This window comes from Psammomys obesus, unplaced genomic scaffold, assembly GCF_907164565.1.
Source record: "Psammomys obesus unplaced genomic scaffold, mPsaObe1.curated_primary_1811, whole genome shotgun sequence".
NCBI classification, from domain to species: domain Eukaryota; kingdom Metazoa; phylum Chordata; class Mammalia; order Rodentia; family Muridae; genus Psammomys; species Psammomys obesus.
The window spans coordinates 4,218,494-4,238,364 of NW_026585686.1; the positions used below are offsets into that span (position 1 = coordinate 4,218,494).

The following is a 19,871-nucleotide window of genomic DNA, read 5'->3' on the forward strand; positions in this document are numbered from 1 at the left end:
CATAGGTCCGGGACACCGAGACAGCCTGCATCACCGTAGGTATAACCAGAAATTTTATCATTTCTTACATGAAACTATCAAAGATGATAAGGCCAAAGCAATTGTTGACATGGGAAGACACATATGGTGGTGTGGGTTTCTTTCTGTCAACTGCATAGTGTCTCTGAGCACACCTCTACAATGTAGTCTACCATGGAACTTCACCACAGAGGGGGACATGCCTAAGAACATACTTTAGGATCAGTTAGAATATGGACAGCCCTCATATGACAGCACTCTCCAGTTATGAAACTGAAGCAGCAGCAGCTGGTCCTAAACCTTCCCCGGTGTTTATTAATTCTATTGCGGTATGTATGGCATGTCAAGGAGGTCATTCGGTGGTGCACAGCGAGAGAGAGCTCACTTACGGAGGATGGGCCTTTGAACAAGTCTTTCACATAGTACCATAGCCCAACTCAGACCGTACATCACCTGGTGTTTCCTGCTTCATGGGATGTGCATTTTGGTTCAACATTAACTTTTTTCAGATAAAATTTTCTTTAATAGTTTAAATGCTATTTAAAAAAAACGAAATTAAAGAAGTGTTCCAAGACCTAGCACCCTATTGTAGTGCTTATTAGTTGAATACAGGTCTTCAAAAATAGAAGGTAATGAAGGCGCACGGGACTAACATGGCAGTACAGCTGTGATCGTAACACGTGCAGTTGCTGGGGACAGTCGGCTAGACCCAGTGTGGCTGTGCCCTGAAGCCCTGTCCTGGTTTTTAAAAAGTATCACTGCAGTGCAGTGACCTGTCTTTGAAACATTTTCAGATATGAAAGACCAATCCTATTTTTCATGAATATACATATTGTTCTTCTTTTTACTGCCACAGAAGGGACCAAATTCTGTTTTGTTTTTTGTAATGACTGACTTCCTACTTCCACTATTCTGGTTCTATTTAAAAACTTAGAGGTTTGTGTTACAGTTATCAGTCCCAAGCTCTCATTGACAGGCCCAGGGAATGTCAGATAAGATACCTGTACTTTAGGACTCTCACCACCCATTCCAAGTTTATACTAATATTCTTTCAGATTTCAGACAGTGTATTAGTGATGATAAGGTTAATGCACTGAAAAAAAATTTTCATTGAAAATTTTTAACAAATATAAAAGATTTGTGAAAACTCATAAAATATTTATGAAAATGGAGTGTTTGAAGGCAAGCCAACACTTAAGCTTATTTGTATGAATTCCTTTCACATTTTAGTTTGCTGAAAACATCGCGATTCATAACACTGGAGTAAATATTAAAGATCAGGATCCAAGCCTGGTGCTTTTAGTGATGAACAGTGACTAGCAAACACAAGTACTACTCTGTCTGTGTCCTGACACAAAAGGAGGTGCTATTGAAACAGAATTTGTTTGTCTGAGTCTAAATATTTACTGACAGAGAAAAGATACTTTACTTGCCATTTTCATTGTAAGGACTTGGGAGATTAGCTAATGCCAGTCACACAGAAGTTAGACCAGTGTTCTCCTAAGTGTAAGAGTACAGATACGTTGTTTCAAAAGACAGCTGACACATTGTTCAAGGATGAGATCGTACACTGTATCCATGCTTTCTCATTTCAGAGTCCCATCATATAATAAATGACAAAATGCTAACTGAAAAAGATACTACAAAGTGAGAATTTTTCATTCTTACTTAAAATTTGGCTTTCTAAGTAATACACAGATCTTTTGATCCCAGGCTAAAAAACAATTAAGTTTGGCATTTATTGTTTTTTGTCAAAGGAAAATATCCTGTTGACATGATGACTTAAATTAACATAGCGATGTGAGACTGCCACCAAAATAACAAGAAACTGATGCCATTGAGTTTTCAGCCTCTTCCTGAATCTTAGCAGTGTGAACTTTGAAACATAATTGAAGTTCCGTCCATGAGGGTCAGCCTGCAGCTTGTCTCTTCGTGCAGAAATGCTCTGGTCTCATCTCCGTCTGCTCTTAGACTTACTTTTTCGGGTCTTCTCTTTTACTGCTACTCAAACTCCAGAGAGCCTGTGCTCCTAATTTCTTCCTTTAATCAACTGCGATGGATTAAAACAATGAGTAGTTTTCTCACCTTTTTCTTCAGCCAACAGGCCTTTCCAAGAAGCTCTCCTTTGTCTTTATTCCTCCTGCCTCCATTTCTTTCTACTCTGAAGAGACCTAGCTTCATCCATCCTTGACTCCACAGTTTCTTCCTTGAACAAATGAAGCACCAGAGGGGACATTCCATTGGGGAAACTATTCCCATGATAGTTGAAAAAGTGTGCAGACCTCCTAGACACCAGTAATAAAGCTTAATAGGGCTTCTTCCTTTCTTCTGTGCACCAATGCCTTGTCCTCCGGAGTGCGTTGCTTTATAGGAGTTGGAAGCAGCTTCTAAACATGAGTATGTATACACAGTGGAGTGCATTTGGGGTCCTCTGATAGGCATGTGGGAAAGATGGAGATAGAAGGACGTTAAGTCCTGCGGTTTAGGTTCAACAGTGAGAGGACACACACATGCAAGCTTTGTCAGGGATGACAATAGACAGCAGCATTGTCAAAGGCGTCCCTCAATGTGTAGTTGTCAACAATGATGTGTTTGATCCATTCAGAAGTCAGGAGGACCATGCTACATTAGTGACAAAGAGCAAGCTAATGTGCACAACTCATACCCCTAATCACTGTCTAGCTGTGAGAATGACCTTTATTCTTTCTGAGTGACTGGGTGAAATGTAAATCATTTCCTCCGTAAAGAGCTTTGATGCTCAGGGATGATTGTCAGGTTTCTTCCTTATTTATCCCTTGACTTTTTCTATAGCTGAGCTATGGTTCTGCCAGGAAACAGGAGCCTGGATTGTAGAACTATACAGATGAGATGTAGTCCCTGTGAAGACATTCTGACCAAGTGGCCTGGAGCTACAGTGTTCATAAAAGCATGGCAGTTATGCTCAGCAGAACTTAGTTTACATGTGCTAGTTTCTTATCCTCTGACTTAATATTTGATCCTTAGAATGGTTCACTGGCCACTTACCTGTGTATAAGAGAAACACGTCCATTTGCTTTTTATTCAGGTGGGGTGGGGCAAACCAACAGATAAATCCACATCTGTCCATTTTCCTATCTTTCCTCATCATTTCCTAGTATGTTGTTTTATTTGTATTTGCTTTGGTGATTGAGAATTTTAAACCTCCATCAATTGAAATGAAAACCCTCAGAAACTAGATAGTCTGTGTAAGAAGTATTTGTCATCCTTGTGAACTTTGCCCTTCCTCTCCATCTGTTACCATCTCACAGTAATTGCTAAAGTTTGTCTGGAATTTTTTCAGGAGTAAGCACCTCTTCTTGATCTTTAAGGTGTGTGGAGGTTGGTTCAACCAGATGAATAAATTTTAAAACAAAATAATATCTGCCTCGGGTGATTTATAAATAAATATGAGGCAGCCATTGATTCTAAGTGTGAACCCTCTCTTTGATTGCTAGTTATATCAGTCCAGATTTAAACATGTAAACTTCTTGATTTGTATGGAGTAAGACATCTGTATTTGGTTTATTAAAACCTGCTGATGTCTCCAAAACTAAATTTGTTCTTGTATAGGCCTCTGGGTAGCCATAGCTAAACAGAAGAGATGTATAGTTTTTGCTCATCTTATTACCTGACTTCCAGCCCTGTACAGGTGTGCAGGAATAAATTAACATAAGCTACCCTGATGAGCCACTGCATACATTAACAAGAGAGGTGAAGGTGTGAAGGAATGCTACCTGCCTCCTGTTACCACCTTCTCAGCATTGCAACATCCATTTTTTCCATCATTCTCTACGTTTGGAAACTTATAGGGAACTTTTCTAGACAGAGCTTTTCAATAAATACCAGGCAGTACCTCCAAGAAATGAGCCACTTAGCGCCAATTCAAGGGAACTATTAGTATATGTGTCCTAATGTAATTAGCTGTCAAATAGTGTGTTAATCCTCAGAGAAGAGCCTCTTAAGAGAGAACTGCTGCATTTCCTACATTGTGCCCGATCAAAGCTTTCTTCTCTGTTCCCAGAATTCTCCATAAAGTGGAGTTGTGTAGGTACCCTGGCTTCCAAACCTTACGAGGTGTTTCCCCACTGCTCCTCTGTTCCCTTTCACAATGGAGCCAGCAGATCAATAGGCCTTTTGTACTTACCTCCATTACTTTCCATCAAAAGCAAACAAACAAAGTAACTCCCCCTCCTGAGTAATTGCTGGTTGTGCCCTCCTCAAGCAAAACTTTGGTAGTAAGATAAACTTCAGTGTCATTCTTGTCCCCGGGGTTCTTTTTATACACTGGGAGAAGAGCAATGAGCAAAACGGTCTCCTTGTATCATGGGGAGAGACTCTGTCAAGCCTAAAGTGAGCCTTGGATCTTCCTAATGACCTCCTGCTGGCCCAGCTGGATGCAAGACAAGCTCATTTAAACCTCTGCTGACCTTTCACTCCTCCACCAGAGCTGCAGCCTTCCCTGCCACCATCTTCAGAACTGCATGCCACAGACAGCACAGTGGCCAGCAAACAATCCCCCTTGAACGTGCGAAGAGATGTTTTATAAATCCTGTGGAGGGAACGCTCCTGTTAAAGCTCCTGAGACTGTGGAGCTCCCACTATAAACAGAATGCTTCCAAACAGCCTTTTTTTTTTTCTTGCCTTCCCTAGAAAGGATCATGCCAGTCTTCTTACCAGCATTGCCTGGAAAATACCAAAGAAGGCCCGTCATTCATACCCAGGCAGTATATTTCATGATGGTAAAACTTGGGAAGGGTTGTTTTTCCTGTTTTCTGTTTCAGGGCCCCCAAAATCTATTGTGCCCTCTGGTAGACTTTTTTGCGGTGAGTCTTTCTTGTGGGAAATGTCATTTGAGACGCTTGTTTCTGCCAGTAGTCCTTGCAGTAGGAAGATGCTGTGGGGCTGCCCCCACACATGAACATTCACCCACGTGACTGTGTTAGGCTCCCCTCCCTCTGTTCACCGGGGTAACCCTGGCTGGGTCCCTTCCTCCTCAGGTGAAAAGCTTCTACCAACTGTCTAGCGTTAAGTGTTGTTTGGCCCTTGTTTCCAAAGACAAGGAGAGACCGAGACCCTGCTGCTGAATTTCACACTGAGGTTGAGCTGTAAAGCATGTTGGCCTTTCTATTTCCTAAGGCTACTCAGAAATAATGTAATGTTTTCCCCATGAGGCTCCCAGGACCTTCAAAGAGATGAATATGGCAGTCTACGAAAGAAGTTTGCACTTGCCAAAAAAATTTACAGTGTTAAAAATTTAAAAGGAGATCTGGTGACCTTGATTCTTGAGTGCCAAGACATGTGTGCCTAAGAGGCAGGCAGGCTGAGTCAGTGGAAGAGAGAATACGTTTTAGGAAAAGATAGTTTGTCTTCAGTCATTTCACATAAAGCTACACTTAAAAAAAATACCTACATTTTATGTCCTAATGCAGGCTGCTTGAATTAAAACGAGAGCTGTAAATTCCTGGTAAAAAGCTGTCAGGCTGACGTGTTAGTGATCTTAACTCTACTACTTTATGGAGTTTATTACTTCTTTTATTAACTAAGGGGAAAAATGTTACCCACTTCCAATTTAATTCTTTTTCTTGCTTGCTCTGATTTTAAACTTTACCCTGGGAAAGAAAGAAAGAGAAGAGAAGCCAAGTGATTCTACCCGAACACATGTGGGTGACAGCTCAGTTTGACTCTTGCGTGGACAGATCTGCATTAGGCCTGGTCGCTCAGATTCATGCTCATCTCCAGCACTGCACACGCATGTTCATGTATGGAGACACACTAGAGCAGAAACACCAAACTCCAGATCATCAGCTCGTTCTTCCTGGAGGAGACTGTCCCATCTTAGAAAACAATAGATGAAATTACTTCTTCACATTTTTCTCAGTGACTATAGATATAAAGCAGACAGCAGGCCCTTGGAAGGGAGCCTCTGAAGTCTGATGGCTGCTTGAAGGGAGCTGCTGTGCCTCTGCTGCCTCTTTAGTCCACTCTGTCACTGAGGGGCCACTGGTGGGTCACTTTGCTTACCAGTAATTGTGTTTTACAGACTTCTAAAGCAATTGGCTCAGTCAGTCCCAATTCAATAAAAGTGGAGAGAGAGAGAGAGCACTTTTGTTCTATTTTTCACTTGAAATTATTTCATTCAGCAGTCTGTCTTTTTTATTACCAGGACTTGACATTAGCACTCCAAGCTATATTAGCATCCATTTCAGCAGTTCAGTAATGGTATTAAAAAAACACTTAACTTCAACGGTGAATGGTTGTATGACAGAACCATAAAAAATCCACATTAAAAAAAAACTTACGTATTTGTCCCAGCAAATTATTTTTCACTTGTTTAACCACTTCAAAACTATGTTCTCATGATAACTGTTCAAAAGCACCACCTTTTCTCAGAGCAACTGACACGCAGCTCTGTGGGCTTGAGGCTTGGGGGGAGGAAGAAGGGAGCCCAGTGGCAAGAGGGAAGGTAAAAGTGTTGTTTACCTGTAGTTAGATTACCTTCCATTCATCAGCAGAGATGGAATTGGCAACTTCAGAGCACCCAAGGTGAAATTCTTGGATCTTCGTGCCTGACTGGGATTTGATTTTGAACTGAACCTTCTCCAAACTTGGGAGCAGAGCCTAACTACTTTGGCACTGTGGTGTGCTCATAAATGACTACATTAGGCTCTAAATTTTGATTAAACCTCCAGTAATTAATCAATGGTAGACATGAAGCAGTTGGCAAGGTCCAGAGCTGCAAAATGTTTAAGACATAAAACATTACAAAGTAATTAGAATATGCTCCTTCAAGAGAAGGGTTGCCTTCAATAAAGAGGTAAATGATAGCATCCTGTTTATTGTGGATGTAGGCAGCCAGAGCAATATGATAAACTGCTGGAGACACACATATCAGTAATCATCCACATTATTAGTGCCATTAATCATAATTCCAAAAATATGACAGCACCAGCCAACTTTTTGACCAATTTTGCTTCTGCCTGTTGGCCATTATAACTTCACTAATAGACCGCAGAGCTCCTTTGCGTGGCAGTTTGCATTGAGAATGGAAGGTTAATTATATTTGAGCTGCTGATTTCTTCTCTCCTTGGAAAAGGCTTAGCACTTTGACAATCCCAGGAGCTCAAGGTTGTTAAACCAGTAAAAGTACTTTATTGAAATTTTCTTTGTTGGTGAGGAATGAGATGTTTCAAATGAGATATAAGCGCCAGGCTGGGATAGCACTAATGTCTCTTACTCCAAAGTGATCCTTGGACAGCAAGAACTCGGTGGTTCTTTAGACCTCTTTGCCTTCTTCTTTCTAGTCTGCTGGTAGATAAAAAGTTCAGCCCTAAACAGTGGTATACCAGGAAGCTCTACAAGATGAGTGGGAGCCTCAATCATGTATGTGGGAATAGAATGTTGGGAGTGGCTAGTGACATTGGGAGAAAGAAACAACTCTTTACTAAAATATTTTACATGTGTGAATACAAGGGAAAATTCACCAGCCTTGTTTGGATGTCTCTGCAAGGTAAAATGGTTAAGAGCATAGGTCCACTGCTGGTAAGCTAACTGAAGAATTCATGGCTCAGCCAGCAGGTTTGACAGCACAGGAACAAGTATGCAGATGACATTATCCTCACCTGAGTTTTCAAGTTCATCACTTTCATTTTTTACACACAGTTCTAGATAAAGGGCGAGGCTAAAACTGGTAGTCCTACAAGACACTATCTCTTCCCATGGGGAACTTAGAAATCCCTAATGTCATCTCATCTCTTAAGATCACAAATAAACTGTTGGAGTGATATAAAACATTTTAAAATATTTCCTCTCAGAAATTATTTCCTCTTAAAAAGATCTGGGAATGAAATCAATGTCCCATATTTTACACATTAAAAAAGAAAATTTAAAATAGAAGACAGATTTGAATGTGAAAAAAAAGCAGTTCATTCCTGTTATTTGGAAAATCATCTTCTAAATTATTTAAATTAGACAATAGGATATGGAGCAGATGGGGTGAAATGTTCCTTTTTTTCCAAGCCTGAGTAGATATAAAATTTAAAATTACAACTCAGATTATCCTTAAAAGAGGCTTTTCTTTCTCTTACTCAACACTAACAGTAATTGAGTACCAGATGAGCTGCCTAATTCAGAAATTTCCCAAATGCTGTGAAAGCACAGCCTGTTTGCAGTGTAACACTCCCCTGGCATTATAGTGCAACAGGTACAACTGAGTAATCGGCACCCTTGAAAAGCTGCCTTGTGTAAGATACAACTCCACAGTAAAATGGTTAGGGATCAGGGCTGTCGTTGACTATCCATTTTGCACTTAACCTGAGCGCACAACACACACACTTTCCATCTGCCCACCTGCCCCCCAATGCCATCACTATGTCAACACTTTTATGCATTCCATAGCAATGACAAATTGTTTTCTAACTCTAGTGCCAAATTTAGTATGCAAAAGACACATTTGCCTCTGCCAACAAACCAATAATTCTCACTAACATCTTCAGAGTTACAGCATTTATAAAGTTGCAAAGTGGAGTAAACAAACCATCTGTTTGGCTTTTCCATATATGTCATGCTTTCTGATTAGCATATTACGATTCATTTAGTAAACAAATTTGGTGATTTCGTTCACGTCAAAGTTAGATGGGAAGCCTGAAGATGATTAACATTCCTAGGGCAAGCACATTAATACATAGCTTCCTCTGCAAAGTTAAATGGCTCCTCAGGAGAATCGCCCCTTGTTGACAAGATGAGACTGTCAATTTTGTTTGCCTGCCACGTTAGGGGCCGTAAGGGGCTGGCAGGCTCTGAGAGAGGGGAGTCATGTAGGCAGCATAATTCACTGTGAATTGAGAAAAGAAGTCTAATTCTGATAAATGGTCGACCCCAATACATCCTACCTGTTATTACAACAGACGTGCCGTATCTGTGCAGTAAATTAGTTAATCCCCTAAAGAGTTTGGTGGGAGCTTATCTTCAAGTGAATGATTTGAATGTAGAGGGAACTGCCTGCGTGACCAGTATGGATGATTTGTTTCACATTGAAAGGGATTGAAATAACTGAATTTCATATTTTGTTAATTTGCAAGAATTTGCTTAGTTTTTATTTCTTTCATGGATGGTGCATTTCTTTACTTTTGGGGTTTTAAAGAATTATTCACTAGAATTTTACATTGAATTTTTTCCTCAGCTAGGGGAGGATATTCAGACGGTCTGGAGAGACCCCTTAGTGAAAATCCTAGAGCAACTCCAGTTTTTCAGAAAAGGGGTAGTGTCAAAATGTCATCTAACTCATCTATGTGTGAGCATGTGATTAACACCTAGTGATACAGGCATGCTGAGATGTGCACACAGTCAGTACCACAGAGGCTTAGCTAAGAACATGAAAAGCATTTATTTCTGAGATTTATAGAGTGGGCTCATATGTCCATTTGGAAGTACTTTTCTAACTATCCCTCTATTCACTAGACTGGATAGAAATTCCTCTTTCCTCTCTCCTCCCCTCTCCTCATGCACAAAGACAGCTAAGCCTTCACATCCAGTTCTTTATCTGTGGATTCAAAGAACCACAGACAGAAAATGTTTAGAGAAAAATCATGACTGCACCCAACACAAAGAAACATTTTTTTTCTCGTTACTATTTCCTGTATGATATAGGTGAACTATTTGTGTTAACATTTATGTGATACGGGAATCACAAGTAGTATAGGCATGACTTAATATATAATGTAGGAAGTGTGTAGGGCCCAGGAAAATACTGTATTGGTTTATATAAGGGGCTTTTGAGAATCTGTAAAGTTTGGTTGGGAGTTGTGCTAAGCCAATCCTTGGATGATGCCAAGGGATGACTCACTGTCTCTCTTTCACACACACACACTCTCTCTCTCTCTCTCTCACACACACACACACACACACATACACACAGAGAGAGATGCCATCTGCTATGGTCATTTTAGATAGTATTATTTGAAAATATTTGGCATATATTGTAGCAAATGACAGGAAAGTAAATGCAAAAAATAATCAAAAATGAACCCTTAATTCCATTTTGCCTGGATAATTGTGTAATAATAATTCACTAAGCTTGGAATGAATGGAACTAATTAAGAATTAAGTATTGGACATTTTATATGACACATTAGCTTGATTTGTGACTCTGTGAAATCCGTTTCTGACTGGCTATTTTAGTTACTTTTCTGTTGCTGTGATAACATACTTGGCAAAGATCCTTAATGAAGCAAGTTTTTTTTTTTTTTATTTACCTCAAAGTTCAAGGAATAGTCCATCACAGTGGGAAAGTCAGCAAGAGCCTGAGGCAGCTGGTCACCCTGCACTGGCATGCAAGTACTTTCTCCTTCTGATGCCATCCAGGATTCCCAGCCCAGGGAATGGCACCACCCACAGGAGGCGGCTCTTCCCACTTCAGTGAACCTAATTAAGATAACTCCCACAAACACGCTTGGAGGCCCATCTCTCTGGTGATCCCAGAGCTCAGGTTTAAAACTGAGACTAACCGTCACATTGCCTTGGATTTTGCAACCTGATATTAAGACTTTTTCTTAAAAACAAACAGCTAACAACAAAACTACCTGTTCTTGCCCCGTATTTCAAATCCAAACTCAAATTCTGTTTTTGTTTAAAATATTGCTTGTAAAACATTGCATGAGCTGGCTCTGGGCATCTGAGCAAGAGGGAGACAGGAGGACAAAGCCCAAGGCAGCCCTTGCCCTGCCTGTCTCGCATCTGATACATCTCCTGTCTTCTGTGATTGCCTAGGTAAGGTATCCAAGAAACAGAAAGTGAGACAGAAGCTTAGGTATTAACACCCTGCCCTGGATCTACAACCTTATGATATTTTGGTTTTTTTTCTGTGTGACCCCTAAAATTTTGGCAGATTCATTGTTGAGGACAGAAATTCAGAGAACTTTCATAACTCTGTGTGCAGCTCAAGTTAAACTACAGTGTTTTGATCCCATGTCTTGTGATGTGCCTTGCATGATATTGGAGTCCTTACTTTCTGCTCTGTCACTATTGTCGTTTCACAAAGACAGGAAAAGGGCTTCTACCTCAGAATTGTCCTCTGCATTGAGTTGGGAAGACCTTCTGCCAGCTGTGAATATTTCCTATTCTTCATGTTTTTCTTCAGTCTAAATTTTGGCTAAATATTAGTCTCACTTCTTTTCTCAAGGTAAATGTTCAGACACTAGTTCTTTCTTTCCCAAAAGCAAAGCGTGTGTATGTATCCCTGACAACAGATCCTTGTGCCGGGGTCCTACTATTTACAGCATGCTGTGGCTGCCCTCCCCTCTTGGGCTTCTTTTCTCTCAGCATCTGATTGTCAGTGGTGAGTTCTTTCTGTCTTTCATCCTTTTACCTCTAAAGTTTTGCTGATCCAATTAAACTTGTAATATTCCTCAAATTGCAATTAACCTTAGGTCTTTGTATCTCATGAGGACACTATTTTTATGGCAGTCAGTGGTTTGAATTGACTGACTGGAGGCTCTAACAATAGGTCTTTGTTAAAGCCAAGTGCTGCCTTCTGTCCATCCTGTAGAGGCAGAACTCTAACCTCCAGGAACAAGAGCCTCGGTCACCTGCTTCCCTTGGTCTGTCTTGCTGGTCTTCCTCCAAACCCAGCAACACTGTGAGAGCTAGAGGCTCTCAAGTCCAAGCCATGGGGCTGAACCAGCAGGCTTTCCCCAGCCCATTCTCCTCATCCCCACTCCATGTGTTTTGCATATTGTATTTGGGAAGATTATTAAACAAAAATGAAATAGATTAAGAAATGAACATAAAAGAATCAATCCTCTTGAACTGTGGTTGCATAATGGAAATCGACTGCTGTGAATGAACTCATGCACTGAAGTTATGAAGAGCAGAGTTAATGCACTGCCATGAGTTCATCTTTATTATTACATTACACCTGAATCAATTGATAAAGTAGCTTTTTTTGTAAGCGAGGGATGGTACTTAATTGAATAAAAGTCAATGTAATTCTATTAGCAGAGGCCAACAGTACTGCTGACAGCGGAAAAGGGACACTGTTGAGCAGAGTGCCAGAGCTGGTCTCCACATTTCTGCACATCGTTTGGTTGACAGATATTGAGGGCTGGAACATCACCTAATTAGGTTACAGACCTCTTCTGCTGTACGTGAGAAACGAAGAGAAAATATCTTCCTGGTAACATATCAGCGAAGATGTGTAAATTCACAAGCCATCCTATGGGAGAGGTGTCCGTCTGGGTGATCAGGGTACCATCTTGTCAATGTTGATTTATCCTTCCTTGCTCAGTCTGTCTTGATGTAACTCTGTGTGTCTGGCTGCTGCGTTCTCAGCAGCAGACCTAGGAAGTGGTAATGTGTGAGAAACAGCACAGAGTTCTAGACTGCAGTCAAATGTGTGCTTAAGAGACTTAAAGGGGTGGGGTGTTAAAGATAATAAATGAGGGTAGGGTTTCATGAGCGGCTTACAGTCGGCAGATTGTTTCATCAATAGAGCAGTGGTACACAGTTTAACTATTGCCATATTTTTCTCATTATAACTCTGGTGGTGTCTCCCCACATGTCATAGTAAAGTCTTCACAGTAGGCATTTTCTTCACTCTGCCTAGCAACACACACACACACACACACACACACACACACACACATACACATCATCTGACACCTGACACCAGGGATAAGGGGGGGCAGGGTGGGGGGGATGAGTGTCAGAACAGAACTGTGGGAACAATGTCTGTTTAGCCACATTCGTATATCCGCACACTGCATGCATCTGTTTGGAAGTCATTTATGGATGATGCTGATGCTGTGAATTTGGTTTACTTAATTTGATTTATAGTTTTTGGATTATGCAGGTGATCTGAAAGTCAAGGCAACATATGAGATGATCACTTATGACAGAAAATAATTTTGTGATCAGAACAATTTAAATCCCTATTTTATTGTTTAAGTTTTTTAAAACCGGATATCTAGAATGTGAATTTGTTTTCTCTCTCTCTTTCTCCCTCTTTCTCTCTCTCTCTCTGTCTCTCATTCTTGCTTTCTTTTGTGATCGATTTAGCAAAAGATTAGAAAGCTGATCTTATTGTCACAAGGTAAGCTCAGCCTTCCCAAGTGCAGTGTGGAGAGGGCTGCTACCCTCTGCCCCCTCAACCCAGAGTGCTGATTGTCTTGTGTGGAAAGGGGGGGAAGCCTCTCCCTCCTTTCCTGTCCTGAAGGCACATACCTCTCACACATCTCCAGGATATGTCAGCCATGCTTGTTCCCAATTGAAGTAACTTCTGATCATATGCAGGTCTCATGAACTTAATGCTGGCCGTTTAGTTCATTTCTATTACCACAGTTAATGTCTCTAAGATGCCCAGCTTCCTCTGCTGGGAAGTTTGATTTCCCTGTTTCTTTATCACTTTATTTTTTTGGAGGGTGGCTTTCAATTTAGGTACCCGGCAAACTTGTGAGCCTTTGAAGGTGGAGAGAGGTATATGCCCAAGGGCGCTTTAAAAGTCAGTGGGGGGGGTGTAAATACAAAGGCAATGTTTTCAGATAACTAGGGACATGGGCTTTGTAAGCCTGGTCCCTGTCAGTGCTCTGGAAAGGGATCTCACCCTTTGTAACACAAGCAAAGCTCTCAGTGAGTTTTGCTTGTCAAAGTAGGGGTTTTATTTGTGAAGGAAACAGACTCTATATCATTTTGGGCTTGATTTTTTTAACTTTGCTTTAATTTTATCCTTTTGAAAAAAAAAGTTTTTGTAGGGGGAGGTAGAGATTGTACTTTTTAGATAATAATTGTCAGCTTATGTTTTAAAAAAATTAAATTGAAGTAGCATTATTTGATGAAAACAGTTGAATACTAAAATGTATTTTGCTATTAGATTTGACTGGGATACCAGACAGATTCGAGAAAAGATTTGTGTTACAAAAACAGGCTTTTCACTATTTGAAGTCACTGATTTGCTGAGACTGTTTTTCTTTTTTAAGCTTAAAACATGAAATATAGGAGAGTAAGGAGAAAGATGTTTTTAAAGTTAAACCTAAATTATGAAGACCATTTACTTTTTGAAAACACAAATCTTTTTACACAGTATCTGCTGCACTAGAAAAGATTTATTTGCTGTCATCTTCTGATTTTCAGTTAATTTAGACTTTCGTTTAGTCAAGCAGAGTTTCCATTCTTTCACTCTGTTTCGTAAGTATTACCCTGTACTTATTTAATGTGTAAGATGTCTGCTCCGAGGTCCTCTGTGGCTGATGCGCTAACGGAACAGCCATTGAGAAAAGAGTGCCTGGGTTTGCATTCATCCTGCCCTTGAAGAGCTTATTCATAAAAATTAGTTAATGGAAAGTCCACTTTTTGCACCTCCCACCTGCGCTCACTCCCAGGTCCTGAGAATGAGGGGAATGCTTGCTTTTATAGTGGTGTAATTAGGAATGAATGTGCTTATTTGGTGCTTAATGAAAGTTGAATCAATTTTAAAATGCTCTGCTTTTTCTCGCCCCTCCCCACTCCCTCCGCACCTTCCCCCCCCCCCTTCCCTCTTGTTTTCCTAGACACAGTGCCAACATAAACCTGCATCGTAAACTGTTGACCAAAGAACTCGATGACATGGGCCTGGACTCATCGCAGCCCTCCCTTAGCAAGGACCTCCGGGATGAATTTTTGATGAAGATCTATGGTGCCCAGCACCCTCTGGGGCTCGATGTCAGGGAAGACGCCTCCTCTCCCGCAGGGACAGAAGATTCCCACCTGAATGGGTACGGGAGAGGCATGGCAGAGGACTACATGGTCCTTGACCTGAGCACCACCTCCAGCCTCCAGTCCAGCAGCAGCGTCCATTCCTCCAGAGAATCAGATGCGGGCAGCGATGAGGGGATCCTTCTCGACGACATTGACGGGGCGAGTGACAGCGGGGAGTCTGCACACAAGGCCGAGGCCCCCACCCTGCCTGGCAGTCTAGGGGCTGAAGTTTCAGGGTCGCTTATGTTCGGCAGCTTGTCTGGGAGCAATGGTGGGATCATGTGCAACATCTGCCACAAAATGTACAGCAACAAGGGGACCCTGAGGGTCCACTACAAGACCGTGCATCTGCGAGAGATGCACAAATGCAAAGTCCCGGGCTGCAACATGATGTTTTCCTCTGTGCGGAGCCGGAATCGGCACAGCCAGAACCCCAATCTCCACAAAAACATTCCCTTCACTTCCATAGATTAGTCCCAGAACGGACCCCACAGATGCCAGCTCTCACCAGATGGCCTACATGTTCGAACCGCCATAGCCAGTGCGTGCTCCCACAGTGGGGCACATACGTGTGTGTACATGTGTATGCCTTGTGTCTACACTTGTGCACACACATATTTTTTTTCTTTAGATAAAAAAATGATAAATACTAGGTGCTTTTGAAATTTTTTTTTCTTTTTCCTTTATAGTTTTGGGAGAGGGTGGATATTTTACTTGGGGTGAAAATAGAGTACCCCTTTCAACACACACATACACCTACATGCACACGTACACACATATGCACACACACAAACATGTATACACACACACAGCGTGCAACTAGCCCAATTTTGATAAAATAATTCTTGATCTTCTCCAAAAAGACATTTTGTTGTACCTATGACTCTTGCCTGCAAAAAAAAATAAATAATAAATGAATAAATAAAAGGGGGAGGGAAGAGAAAAGAAACAAAAAGAACTTCTTATAGTTGTCTTTTGTGAACATTAAGGTTTTGAGAGAATCTTTAATTAAAGCATGGCAGATTCACCTGTAAATATTTAGCCTTGCGAGGCCTATGATGTAAAACAATTGTATTGATGGTTGTTTAACTCTTCTTTAATTTTGACAGTTACATCGAGCTGTTAGGTATGCAGGAAATAAATAGTTTGCTGGCTAGTTCTATTCATTTTTGTTAGCATTAACGCACATTTTCTTAAAAAAAAAAAAAACAAAAAAACCATGGTCTTGTTTTTACTACCTGTTAGATATAGTGCTAAAGACGTGCATGCTTCACAGCGCAGATCTGATTTTTTAAAATGTCCTGTACTAGTACGTAAGTCCAGTCATGCACTTTTTCATACACCACGTGGGGATGTGTAATATCCGTGCTTCTTTTTATCCTTAAGCTACCGCCATACTTCAATAAGTATCTTTTTAAAAAAAAAAAACAAAAAAACAAAAAAAAAAACCCACTTGTATAAAAATGGTCTGATCAGTAAAGGGCACAAATGCCAAACAAAAAGTATTAGTGTTAACACAAAAGTGCCAACTTTGCACAAGTTTTCAGAAAAGAAAATACAGTTAGTCACTCAGCATAACCACAGGCTAACTTTTTGGCCACCAGAAAACCACCACCACTACCACAACAACAACAACAAAAAACCTGGGTGATTCTTTCGAGTGCAGAATGTTATTAGAGTCAACATTGTATCCTTCCTCTGTACATGTTAAATTACATAAAAGGAAAACAAAATGATGTGGTGTGAAACAGCCAAAGCATTTCTTCTGTAGAGGCAGGGTAACATCTCGGGATACAATAGCCCAAATTGCTCACTACAGGAACAAAGCTAGATACAGTAAGAGAGCTGAGCACCCCCATCTGAGGCCCTAACCCTTATCCCTTGAAAAGAAAGAAAAAGCCTAAGCTGGGTTCGTCTGTTATGTGGCTGTCTCATTTGTCGAAAATTCTGCAGTAGCACTGAAGTCAGGCCTGCTTAATAGACAAAATCAAAAGCCGCTTCACAGCAGCTGTTCTTGGAAGCTCTGAAAACACACATTGAACTTGAATTGAGCAGCACTCTTCTCCAAGCGGCAGGAGAGGGGCAGACAGGATCTTACTGGGTAGTGTTTTGTGTTTCCCCATGTCAGAGAGACATGAAAGCAAGCCTGGAACCAAGCAGTTGAGAGAGCAAGGGGGCTGGGGGGAGACTGCTCCAAACCTTTTTGTTTTGTTTTGTTTCTGATGTTTACACATGTTGCCTGAGCTGGTTAACCACACTGGCAGCCTGGGCTACGACAGCAGACTGACTAAATGATGACATTTACTCGACTTTGCCCGCAGCCAGAACTGCTGGGGTGTGCTTGCAGAGTGGGCTTTATCGTATTGTTTTCTTTGGGGAAGGGTGGGGTAAACACTAGTACTTTCTCAAACTACATAATAGAAAGAGAATGTATTTCTTTTCTGCATTTAATGGCCTCAAACATTTCTCCCATCAGTCTAAAACTTAGAAATACTTTTTGTTTCAATTTTTCATATCATTTCTGTTTTTCATGTTTTGTAATTTTTTTTTCTGTGTTCACATCAGCATTCACTTCCGTTAAATTTGCCAAAGGAAACTGTTGATATGTTTCTGTTATTATTCCTGTGCGACTTATTGTACCTCACAGTATTTATTATTTTTTTTCCAAAATTAAGCATCATTCATTGGGGGTTCCAGATTTTTTGTTGTTTGTTTTTTAGAACAGTAGACTATTAGAGATGAGCTAGGTGTTCCTAAAACTTTATCTTTGTTTCCTTCTGAAGACGCCATGGGATCTACTTGCTCCTTCATTTATTCCACCTTGAGGAAAGTCCAGAAGCATTTGCAGTACAAAAGTATCACACACAACGTCTGTTAAATGACGAATGTTTACGGTAAAAAGCTGAGGAATTAGTAAGAACTGTTTCTGTTTCCTTGTACCTTTGATTTTCCTAAAGCTTACTTGCTTTATTTTGATGTTGTGTTAAACTGAACAAACAGATGTGTTTCTTTGTTTTATAACATACAAGACTCTGTACAGTATGTTTGTGAAAGATTGAACTAGAAGAATGAACATTTGTTTGCAAACATCTGGTCCTTTAGCATTCTCTATAATGCGTTCTTGCCTGTTACCAAGCGCTGGATTTAAAGGGCTGAAACACATTGTTACAGTCTCAACAGAAATTATGGAAACCGTCTTGTCGAGTGTGTGTAGACTAAACTACACCCTGTTTTGTGAACACTAATATGCATCCGGGTTTGAACAACTTCCAAGTGTTACATTCTTAGAGCTGTGAGAATTCATCTCTACAAAAATCAGTGTTTAGTCTGTTTAATTGACTGTCTGGTAAAATGTCAAATGGTCCTCTTGAGTGAATCACCTAGCTGTCAGAAGGTCACATCAGCCAGCAAACCAGGCTCGGGACAAACATTTGTCACTTGCCACACACCTGGCTAATGTCTGTGGCCAGATAGAAAAGGTACAGAAGTAACAAGATTATAGAAGTAGTTTCCTTTGCTAGGAAGTGTGGAAGTGTGCACCTGTTTGTCAGAAATGACACTAGAACCTAGGCAGATGGCACTTTTTAAGTACACCCTTATTAGCTACTACTTCTGTGCCTCACATGCCCGGTTGTTATGCTGACCCAGTATAAAGTCTGTCTGCTTATAAGGGACAGGAGAAGTAAGTGGATGTAACACATGAAATGTTAAATCATGAGATGTCCGATTATGCTCCCAGAGTACGGCTTATTCTTGGGTCTGCCTGGGTACAGCGCTGTGACTAAACTAATATTTCTCCCGAGGACAGTAGCTCCAAGGCTTACTACATGCAGAGGATAGGATGAAGAGACCAGCTAAGCTCTTCACCTCTGCCCATTCCTACTTGTTTATTTGTTGATAAGAGTTTCCTTTCCCTAAGCAGTTTCTAGCTACATCCATCTCCTTCCGGCTGAAAATTCATAGGAACGTACATTTTCATTCAAGTAGCTTTCTCCCATTTGATTTGATTTTCGCCCAGGTTTTATCACTGGTACAGAGTTAGGCAGTATTAGTTGTGCATGTTCTTCAGCTGGTGTTGAAGTATACCGTTTTGATCACTTTAAACTATGTTTTTGTAAATATTAGAAAGGCTGGGTCCACTTCGGGGAGTATCTGCATGCTGTGGAGGGGGGAGAAAGAGAGCAAGGAAAGAGATAATAAGTAATTTGGCTTTGAAAATGTGGTGAAAGCGCCTGACATTCTTGTTCTGCTAGTAATTGTATTTAAATAAACCAGCTCCACATAGCTCATCCCCAGTCTTAGTGCAGCTGCCCTGGTCAGCGTGATCCTTTCTTAAGACTTGAGTGTATAAACACTTTCCTTCTCAACATGACTAACATCTTTTTAGAAACCAGTGTTAGCATAGCAGTGTCACTGTTATGGTCACGTGACTTCCCTAGTCAGGCTTTCCAGTAAGAGGAAGGCATTTCACCAGTTACAGCCCATAAGTGTACCCATTGTTGGGAAAGAAAAGGTCTGAATCTATGAAGAATGGACTAGCTGAGAAGCGTGCCCTCATTGGACTCAGGAGAAATCATTCATGCCACCTAATAAAAGAGCATCTCCCTCCTCTTCGTCTGTGTACTCCATAGATGCATGCCAGGCAGATAGATGAGAATAAGGGCCCTTGGCAATTCAAACGTAGACAAGCCAATAATCAGACTGGGATGGGCACAGCATACCTGAATAGCTCTTGATTGCATCTAGTCTGCCAGTTGAATGACAGTAAACAGAATACATCTGTCCTAAGGCATGTAGCATATGCTATTGTAAAAGAACAAGACACCCAGGAGAGAGGCAGGCTTCCGTCCTGTGACCACACCCTGTTCTCTAGAGTTTTTTTAAAATTATGGTAATTTTAATTACTTTGCCTTTCCCCAAACTAGAAATATTTAAATTGGTGGATTTTGTTCCTTCCCTTTCAGTCTTTGTTTTTAGCAGGAAGGATCTAACTGAGCAAGGAGGGCAAGAAAAGACTGGTGCCAAAAAAACAAACAACAACAACAACAACAAAAAAAAAACCAAAACCAAACAAGCAAACACACTGGAGGGGCTGCAGTCCTTGTAGATAA

The 19,871-nt window shown here is 40.8% G+C and overlaps 1 protein-coding gene across 2 annotated transcripts in view; it reads left to right on the forward strand.

Moving 5' to 3' along the window:
- Bnc2 (basonuclin 2) overlaps positions 1–15,296 on the forward strand; it is a 268,581-nt gene extending 253,285 nt beyond the window's left edge. For both annotated transcript variants that reach the window (XM_055629465.1, XM_055629471.1), the window contains one exon: positions 14,574–15,296. In XM_055629465.1, coding sequence (XP_055485440.1) covers positions 14,574–15,234 — 661 coding nt within the window. In that variant the 3' untranslated portion in view covers positions 15,235–15,296. The remainder of the gene's footprint in view (positions 1–14,573) is intronic.
- The last annotated feature ends 4,575 nt before the right edge of the window (positions 15,297–19,871 follow it).